The sequence below is a fragment of the Salmo salar genome, chromosome 20 (genome assembly GCF_965601325.2).
Source record: "Salmo salar chromosome 20, fSalSal1, whole genome shotgun sequence".
Classification (NCBI taxonomy): domain Eukaryota; kingdom Metazoa; phylum Chordata; class Actinopteri; order Salmoniformes; family Salmonidae; genus Salmo; species Salmo salar.
The window spans coordinates 24,728,689-24,739,459 of NC_138310.1; the positions used below are offsets into that span (position 1 = coordinate 24,728,689).

At 39.0% G+C, this 10,771-nt stretch overlaps 1 protein-coding gene across 1 annotated transcript; it reads left to right on the forward strand.

Moving 5' to 3' along the window:
• Positions 1-6,627: 6,627 nt before the first annotated feature.
• On the forward strand, positions 6,628-8,271 carry LOC106580212 (prolactin-releasing peptide receptor-like). The gene is made up of 2 exons (XM_014161040.2): positions 6,628-7,120; positions 7,584-8,271. The coding sequence occupies exons 1-2, from the start codon at positions 6,654-6,656 to the stop codon at positions 8,269-8,271; spliced, it is 1,155 nt and encodes a 384-aa protein (XP_014016515.1). The 5' UTR covers positions 6,628-6,653.
• The last annotated feature ends 2,500 nt before the right edge of the window (positions 8,272-10,771 follow it).

Here is a 10,771-nt window from a genome sequence, read left to right on the forward strand (position 1 = left end):
CTCATTCACGCCAACATTAATTGGAAAGAGAGTGATTACAGTTTATGCCTCAGTGCGTGATTGCCTTCAGCATTATAATGCACAAGGCGATCTGACCAGTTGATCAAACTCATACTGATGACTTCCCACCACACCATCTGTGTACCTGTTCTATTTTCTGGTCATATTTTGTTTTATTTTACTTTATTTGTATTCATTTTTTTTGAATAAACAAAAAACATATATAGACAAAAACAATAGACAACTTGACATTTACATACATTTGAACAAACATGAATGACATCTCACTTTCTCAGACTCACGTGTTCCCACCGTAACAACACACAATATTGTTCTTAATGCTTGTAAGACTGTGCCCCATAAGACTTCAGATTGTGTTATGTTGTTTCTGTCTGTAGCCAGATTTTTTTGAAATATTTAAATAATAAAGCATTTGATTCTTATATTCTCTTAATGTTGGAGTATCATTTGACTGCCAGTATTTAAGCAATAGCTTTTTTAATATAAGTGACCAAAATAATATTGTCCAGCCTATTGGGGTATCTCACCACATCCTCATATGCATGTCTTGTAGCATGCCGATAGACGGATTAAAAATAAACTGTAAAACTTCTGACAGCCAGCTTTCTAACTCTGCCCCTAAGTTTTGGACTCTATAACACTCATAGAAGGCATGAATTATTGAGTCATTGTTAGTTTTACACTTAAGACATGACTCTGCCGCTGTGCTGTAGAATTTGTGAATATTGTTCGTTGTATAATACATTCTATACATTAGTTTACACTGGATTGAGCGGGCATTTTCGTTAACTGTAATTTTGTTCGTTAAATTCCAACACTCCGTCTATCTTGTGCCAATATCAGTTGTGTTTGTGCCAATATCAGTGTATCGCGTGCAGGGGCGAAAATCTGATATCCACTTTGGAGGGGACAATTACATGAAATTTTCTCAAGAGCAATTCCTGAGGGGGACACCAAAAGTAGTGCTGTAACACATAGCCTACATTGTAATATGGTAAATGTATATTGAGGAACCAAAGAAATAAGGTGTTTGCCGTACTCCTAACTACCGGTACCCAAAACTACACAACTAATCACAACAGCAATACCATTGCCTTTAACAAATCTTAGTTCAGTCACCAGTTTAAGTTGAAAGTGGGGGTATCCATGGCATTTTCCAATTATGTTCCTATTTTACGAGTCAAAAAAATTGAGAACCTTTCATAATGTTGCCAAACAAAGACTCAACAAACTTACCTGAGACTCCCTGTCTCTGCCAGTCTGTCCCTGCATATCTGTCCCCAACTCTGCTGTCTGTGTGCCATCTGTTGCCTGCTCTGCCTAATGACATCATTGTAAAACATTTCCATTAGAATTTCATTTCTTTCTTATGAACATTTTATCAACTAGTCTTTGAGATATTATGGTTCTTACTATGCGTTTTGGTGTATTGAAAAATACTCTGATGTCCGTCTTTTATTTTTCTGCCATTTTTCTACCTGGCTGGCTACACACACATTGTATAGGTTATTTACAGTAGGAGATGGGCTTCTATCATCTTCAATCATTCTATATGGGCTTCGATCTAAAAGGTAGCTAGCAAATGTGAAACGGATTAAAATGACAAGAGTTGACAGCTGTATGAGTTCACCATTTACACAACATATGCTGCAACCTTTTGTAATTTTAATAGTTTGTTTCATATTGGCTGGCTTCCAACAATAGCTGAATTTGCAAAGCTAGCGAGCACCAATTCAGTTTCAGTGGTGTTTGCTATAATCTTTGCTACCCGGGTTAAATAAAGGTGAAATAAAATAAATAAATAAAAGTTCCCTTGCGACAATTTAGCTTTTGCAACGAGACCATTAAATATATTTAAGACAATGGTAGATGAGAGTGTAGTTCTGTTCAGTTTGGACTTCAGTTTATCGCTAACCTTATCACAGGGACTTTGAAGCACTAACTTACATCATCTGCATGCTGATTCCATCTTTGACGACGCCACATAAATGGAATAGGTACTAGCTAGCTTAATAGTTAATATTTGCGCGCTAGCTCTGCATATACAGCTAGTGTGTGTGTGCGCGATTGACTGGATGAACCTCACGGCAGTTACGTAGCAAGCTAAGGAACTGGCAGTGGATCAAACCATTGTGAGGCAAAGGGCGGGGGGGTAGCAATCTTTTGAAACTTAAAAACGCGCTATTAAGTGTCTATAATCAGCACAATTGCTTTCATTGCGTATTATTAATATTATTTAAATTACATAGTTATGTTTCAGTGATATATTGGGGGGGACAAATCATATTTTTCCCAGGATGGGGGGGTCGTGTCCCCCCCGTCCCCCCCGGGATTTCCGCCCCTGATCGCGTGCCAATATCAGTGTATCGTGTGCCAATATCAGTGTATCGTGTGCCAATATCAGTGTATTGTGTGCCAATATCAGTGTATCGTGTGCCAATATCAGTGTATCGTGTGCCAATATCAATATTTTGAAGTCTATTTATATTTTTTTTCAAAGAGATTGTCAGTTTGTTAGGCTCTCTGAAAGATTTTGTATAGTTTACCCATCATATGAGTATATTTTTCTGACTCAAATAGGATTCCCATTGCTCTGATGTTCAAAAGCCTTCAGGTCAAACTTTCATGGTATACAACTTTTAAGTTGCATATATTTGAAAATGACTATCTACATTGGTCAGTCCAAAATTGCTTTTTAATTCTGTCATGGAAATAATTGTATTTCCTATTACCACATAATTTATGATTTCTTGGCCTTTAGTTTTCCATGTGGGCCAATTTATCGATTAATTCTGAAAAGTTATCCAAGCTCCAAGTTATCCAAGCTTCCATAAAGGTGTGTTTTTAGGGAGTGCTATTGGTTTTTGTATATCCATTTCATTTTCTTCCATGCTGTTATAGTGTTCTTAACTATGAAGTTGTTAACCTCTTAATGTTCTTAGCTTTATCCTTTGAAAATAGACACGTGAAAATATTCTGGGGATGAGCATGCACATCTTCAATATCTACCATTTGTTCCTCTTTAGTGCATTTAACATGTCATAAATAAAAGCCTTCAGTGGCAAGTTGACACAATTCCAAGTCCGGAAGGTTAAAACCACCTTCTGTCACGGCTGTCGAAAGGAGCAGACCAAAGTGCAGCGTGGTTGTAGTTCCACATATTATTAAATCCGTGAAACTTTGCAATACATAAATAACTGAATTAACAAAACAACAAACCGTGACACAGAGAGAAACAAACACTACTCAATATATAATAACCCACAACAACCAGGAAGAAAAACCCCTACTTAAATATGGTCTCCAATTAGAGACAACGAGGACCAGCTGCCTCCAATTGGAGATCAACCCAAAAAACCAACATAGAAATAGAAAAACTAGAACTTAAACATAGAAATACAAAACATAGAAAAACACAAAACACCCCCTGTCACGCCCTGACCTACTCTACCATAGAAAATAACCTCTTACTATGGTAACCTTCAGAGACTTAGGAAAATGTAAAACTTTTTTATTTGCCCATATAAAGTCTGCTATGACCAAGTATACTTTTTTAAAGAATGTCTTCAGTGGGGTAATTGGTATTACCGAAAATAAATCTAAAAACTTTGGGAGCCATACCCTTCTAAAAAGGTTTATTCTACCTATAAGATTTCTGGGAAAATTGTTCCATTTAATTAGATCTGCTTCCATGTTGTTGAATAATGGGATAAAGTTATCTTTATATATTTGTTGTTTGTCATTTATTAAGCATCTTAAGTATTTAATATTTTTTTGTGGTCCACTTAAAGGATTGCTGTAAATTGCAAGTTATTATTTTTATTTTTCCTATTGCCATTCAGTTTTTTCCACATTTATTATATCCTTTTTACAGTGTTCTGAAAATATTTTTAACAAGGGGGCATTCACTTTTCAATATTTATCAGGAGATCTTCGGCAAATAAGTTTAGTTTATACTCATGTTCACCAATACTGATACCTGTTATGTTTTGGTCCTGTCTAATTCTTTCTTTTGGTCCTGTCTTTTGGTCCTGTCTAATTCTTTCTGCAATTGGTTCAATTGGCAGTCCAAAACAGGAGGGGAGGGCATCCCTGTCCTGTGCCCCTTTCTAAAGCAAATTCAGCAAATAATGTATTATTTGTGTATATTTTTGCTTTAGGATATTCATATAATATTTTTATTTAATGTATTATTTCAACTGGAAAGTTTAAGGTTTCCAAAGTAGGAAGCATTGAACTGAGTGACATGTGTTGTCATTTGAGTAAATACGAACGCTACTTTGTCCCAGAATGTTAAGTACAATTCTATGGGAAAGCCTTCCATACCTGGTGCTTTTCTCAGTGTGAAAGATTTAACGGTGTCTAATATTTATTTTTGGGTGATTTCTATTTTTTGTCTGCTGATAGTTGCTTCAGGGTTGTTGAGTCAAGCAAGGCTGTGGGATCAGTCCAAACTGCAGAGATTCAGACTCCCTTTAAGAGTGTGCTCTTAATCTCAGCTCGTTACCTGTATAAAAGACACCTGGGAGCCAGAAATCTTTCTGATTGAGAGGGGGTCAAAAACTTATTTCCCTCATTAAAATGCAAATCATTTTATAACATTTTTGACATGCGTTTTTCTGGATTATTTTGTTGTTATTCTGTCTCTCACTGTTCAAATAAACCTACCATTAAAATTATAGACTGATTATTTCTTTGTAAGTGGGAAAACGTACAAAATCAGCAGGGGATCAAATACTTTTTCCCCCACTGTATGTAAATGTGATATTTCATTTTTTTTTAAATGACATTATGCCAAAAAAAAATCTAAAAACTTGCTTTTTCATTTGGGGTATTGTGTGTAGATCGGTGAGGCAAAAAACATGATTCATTCAATTTTAGAATAAGGCAGTAACATAACAAAATGTTGAAAAAGTCAAGGGGTCTGAATACTTTCCGAATGCACTGTATTTGGAGTTGTTTTTTAAGTTATTGTTCTGCTAGAAGGTGAATTAGCTCTATTTCCTTTCTTTATATACATAAAAAAAAACTCCCTAGTCTTTGCCGATGACAAGCATACCCATAACATGATGAAGCCACCAACATGCATGAAAATATGAAGAATGGTACTCAGTGATGTGTTTTGTTGGATTTGCCTCAAACATAACACTTCTATTATTCAGGAGAAAAAGTTAATTTCTTTGCTACATTTTTTTGCAGTTTAACTTTAGTGCCTTATTGCAAACACAATGCATGTTTTGGAATATTCTGTACAGGCCTCATTTTCACTCATTTCGGTTAGTATTGTGGAGTAACTACAATGTTGTTGATTCATCCTCAGTTTTCTCTTATCACAGCCATTAAACTCAGGAACTGTTTTAAAGTCACCATTGGCCTCATGGTGAAATCTCTGACCGGTTACCTTCCTCTCCGGCAACTGAGTTAGTGAGGACGCCTGTATCTTTGTAATGACTCTGTGTTGATACACCGTCCAAAGTGTAATTATTAACTTCACCATGCTAAAATGGATATTCAATGTGTGTGTTTTTTATTTTATTTTTTTATTTTTATTTTTTACGAATCTACCAATAGGTGCATTTCTATGGAAGGCATTGGAAGACCTCCCTGGTCTTCGTGGTTGAATCTGTTTGAAATTCACTGCTGGACTGAGGGACCTAACAGATAATTGCATTTGTGGGGTACAGAGATGAGGTAGTCATTAAAAAATTATGTTAAACACTATTAGTCCATGCAACTTGTTATGTGACATGTTAAGCACATTTTTACTCCTGAACTTATTTAGGCTTGCCATAATAAAGGGGTTGAATACTCCTTGACTCAAAACATTTCAACTTTTCGCTATTAATTAATTTGTTAAAACAATCTATAAACATAATTACACTTTGATATTATGGGGTATTGTTTGTAGGCCACTGACAACAAATCTAAATTCAGTCTCTATCTAACACAATACATTTGGAAAAAGTCAAGGGGTGTGAATACTTTCTGAAGGCACTGTATGCAGTCATCTATAGATTCTATTGTCATACCCTAATTTTCCTGTGACTATTTCAGCAAAATTATTTTGTTCTAGACTGATTAGGTCACGATTTGTTGTCAAGGAAAGCATGATTACACATTTAGAGGCTTGTTGAAATAAAGAGCATCTCTCTGGCCCACTCATGTGTCAGTGTCTGAGTGCTGCTAATTTGCATCACAATTATTAATATCATTTCAGTGACTAGACATTCATGCGCTGTGTAAATATACATAATGCATTTTATTCCCTCTAGACTCTGAAGGGCATAGTTTTTGTGGTTCAACCCAACTGTTTTGAAAATCGAAATTAAGAGTTTCCTGAACGGTTTATATAATACATTACATTTTGATGAAGTTATTCAGTGGATGTTAATCTCATCCAGAACAACTTAATATCATTGCAATCAAGGGATACAGGCAACACAGACCTCTCAGAGATCTGTTCACCATCACCACAATGCTATAATAAAAACAGGCATTTGGGTTAAAATATTTTGTTTGGTTATGAGGAATGTAAGTTGACCTGGCCACATCAGAAACAAGAGGACTGATAAGCTAAGCTTCCGCTTTCTTTTTTCTCTCTAGGCACCTCTTGCCCTTTCTCCAGTGCTGTGATGGAGGGCAGTGGCAGTGGATTGACTGTAGAACTGGCCTCCCCTGGGCCGTGTGTGGCTGGCATGGAGGGGAACACCAGTGGGCAGGTGTTTGAGGTGGCGCTGCAGAACAGCTCCTCGTCCAAACGTAGCCCTCAGTTTGTGGGGGTGGAGCTGCTGAAGTCCTTCAAGCTGCTCATCATCCCCTGCTACATCCTGGTGGTGCTGATCGGGGTGTTCGGCAACTACCTGCTGCTCTACGTCATCTGCCACACCCGTAAGATGCACAACATCACTAACTTCTTCATTGGAAACCTGGCCTTCTCCGACATGCTGATGTGTGCCACCTGTGTCCCCTTCACCTTGGCCTATGCCTTCAACCCCCGCGGCTGGGTTTTTGGGAGGTTCATGTGCTACCTGGTTTACCTCATCCAGCCAGTGACCGTCTACGTGTCTGTCTTCACTCTCACTGCTATTGGTGTTGACAGGTAAGCCTTGGTCGAGGTTACATTAAATACACTTTTTTAGACTTGGAGTAGAATGAGCACATTATCAAATTTCTATGTAAACTTCTCTATCACATTACGTAATTACATTTCATTCACAGTTTTTATTATTTATCCTTTAATGAGATTTCCTCCATGGTGTTTCAGTATTTGTGGCTGGACCGGAACGATGATTAGGTATAGATTCAACTGTCACATAAATAATTCTTAACAGCTCTATTCAGCACCCTTAAGACTTTTCTAAAAGTTCAACTCATATAGATGATTCATACTTTACGTCAATAACAGGAAATAAAATCATCTGCAGGGACATTCACATCAAATTATGGAGAGGCAAGAGTAGAAGCATGATGAGATGTCTTTACACAAGCACGACAGTGCAATTGTCAGATCAAAAAGGAAAAAGATACCCACACTTGACATGGTAAATTGATCCTATCCCCAGGTACTATGCCACAGTTCACCCTCTGAAGAAGCGGATCTCAGTGCTGGCGTGTACCTACCTCCTATCTGGGATCTGGCTGCTCTCCTGTGGGCTTGTGGCCCCGGCCGTGGCCCACACCTACCATGTGGAGTTCAAGAATGACGGCTTTACCATCTGTGAGGAGTTCTGGATGGGCAAGAAGAGAGAGAGGTTGGCCTACGCATACAGCACACTTTTCATTACCTACGTCCTGCCTCTGTCTGCCCTCTGCATCTCTTACCTCTGCATCTCTGTCAAGCTCCGTAACTGTGTGGTGCCTGGCCACCGCACCCAGAGCCAGGCCGAGGCCCAGCGAACCCGCAAGCGCAAGACCTTCCGTCTGATCACCCTGGTGGTGGCAGCTTTCGGCGTGTGCTGGATGCCCATCAGTGTGTTCAACGTACTGCGGGACATTGACATTGACCTGATCGACAAGCGCTACTTCTTGCTCATCCAGCTGCTGTGCCACTTGTGTGCCATGAGCTCATCCTGCTGTAACCCTTTCCTGTATGCCTGGCTGCATAACCGATTTCGCGCCGAGCTGCGCAAGATGTTCACCTGCCACCGCTGCATCGGCATCCCTGCCAACAACTGTGCCACGAACAGTGTGAACCCCTTCATCCCACCCTCCCACCCACCCGCACAGGATGTGTTCAGAGAATGGTCTTGAAACCAGCTGAAAGAGTTTTGGTCAGGGTTTTTGTACTGTAAAGATAAGATGGTAAAATTATTTATTTTGTTTTTCAAATAGTTGATTCTTCTGACCCCACTCCCACTGTTTCTCATGCCCAATTAATACATATTTGGTGAAAAGTAATGTACATTTCTGCACAAGATTATTAAGTGGTTGCACAAGTGCAATAAACTGTGCCACAAACAAGAGTGCTGCAAAAAAGTATACTGCATTTGCAGTGTTCTTAGACATGTTGAAACATCAGAAGTTGATTGATCATGATGGACATCTTCGGTGTACATTATGCGGTTTATATAAGCATTATCTTTATTGTACAGTGTATTCCCATATGATGCACACAAAGTGATGGTTTAATAATAGATGCTTTTGGTTTGGCTTTTGCTTGATTTCAAAAGCCTCTACAACCTCAAGGTTGTGACTGACAGGTGATGCGCATTACTAGATGGGAACACAGCTACCAACTTCACAGAAGAGGGTCCTGGCTTGGTGACAAAGATGATAGCTTCAGTCTCTCAACAACTAACAAAAATTAAACACATTTGGTCATGTCAAAAAAAATTGAAAATGGTTCCATTTAACCTGTTTTCCATTTTTGACAAGTTGCAAGTTAAAACACAGTTTTACTTTCTGTGACAGAAATTGTTGCATCATGCATGTTACATCTTTGTAAATGTAATGAAGTATACTGAACAAAAACAAACGCAACATGCAACAATTTCCAAGATTTTACTCTGTGAACTTTTTTGTGAACTTTACAGTTCACATAAGGAAATCAGTCAATTTAAATAAATTCATTAGGCCCTAATCTATGGATTTCACATGACTGGGAATGAAGATATGCATCTGTTTCCTTAAAAAAAAAGTAGGGGCGTGGATCAGAAAACTAGTCAGTATCTGGTGTGACCACCATTTGCCTCATGTAGTCTGACATCTCCTTCACATAGAGTTGATCAGGCTGTTGATTGTGGCCTGTGGAATGTTGTCCCACTCCTCTTCAATGGATGTGCGAAGTTGCTAGATATTGGCGGGAACTAGAACACTGTCGTACACGTTGATCCAGAGCATGCCAAACATGCTCAATGGGTGACATGTCTGATGAGTATGCAGGCCATGGAAGAACTGGGACATTTTCAGCTTCCAGGAATTATATACAGATCGGGGGCTCCCGAGTGACGCAGCGGTCTAAGTGCATCTCAGTGCAAGAGGCGTCACTACAGTCCCTGGTTCGAATCCAGGCTGTATCACATATGGCCGTGATTGGGAGTCCCATTGGGTGGCGCACAATTGGCCCAGCATCGTCCGGGTTTGGCCGGGGTAGGCCGTCATTGTAAATAAGAATGTATTCTTAACTGACTTGTCTGGTTAAATAAAGGTTATATAAAAAAATATATAAAAAAATACAGATCCTTGCAAAATGGGGCTGTGCATTATCATGCTGAAATATGAGGTGATGGCGGCGGATGAATGGCACGACAGTTGGCCTCAGGATCTCGTCACGGTATCTCTGTGCATTCAAATTGCCATAAATAAAATGCAATTGTGTTCACTGTCTGTAGCTTATGCCTGCCCATACCATAAGCCCACTGCCACAACGTTGACATCAGCAAACTGCTCGCCCACACAACGCCATACACATGGAATGCGGTTGAGGCCGGTTGGACTGCCATATTCTCTAAAACATGATTGGAGGCAGCTTATGGTAGAGAAACTAACATTCAATTCTCTGTCAACAGCTCTGGTGGACATTCCTGCAGTCAGCATGCCAATTGCATGCTCCCTTAAAACTTGAGACATCCGTGGCATTATGTTCTGTGACAAAACTGCACATTTTAGAGTGGCCTTTTATTGTCCCGAGCACAAGGTGCGCCTGTGTAATGATAATGCAGTTGCGATTTTAGCATGTACGTCTTGGTGGGTTAAAGTCACTTTATTTATTTTTTATGTATGCCAGCAAAGCCACTACACCACACTAAACAATACATTAACTGCACTATAACTGTGACAAACGATGCCCACAAAATGTAAGGGCTTACATAAAGCTGTCCCAACAGAAGAACTTTCTTTTCAACACCATGGAGTGAATCCTTACCACTGGTACATCTGGCTATCAGCGGAGCCTTGTCTAGCAGCGAAACAGTTCATTCAGCCGCATTTACTGCCTTTAAAAAAAACATAGCTGATATGTCTGACTTGCTAAAACAAATGTGGCTTCTACTGACAATTGACATATACAAACAATGGCATAAGGGAATGATGAGCGTAATTTCGATCAAGACAATGAGCGAGCGAAGATGGACGTAGTCAATATAACTATTTGTTTAGCACTTTTGAAAATGTACAGCAACAGAAATTGGCTGTTCTTACAGTATTCTCCCTGTACACCAAATCAGAACCATATGATAAATAAAGGGGGCATATAGCAATGAGAGGTCTTACAATATTCGATGAAGACATTTCTCTAAAACAGGCTATAGAC

Bases quoted from the DNA above. Each gene is read 5' to 3' on its own strand.
- LOC106580212 (XM_014161040.2), top strand. From the start codon at position 6,654: ATGGAGGGCAGTGGCAGTGGATTGACTGTAGAACTGGCCTCCCCTGGG. The intron at 7,121-7,583 runs GTAAGCCTTGGT...TCCTATCCCCAG, and splicing joins ACTGCTATTGGTGTTGACAG to GTACTATGCCACAGTTCACC.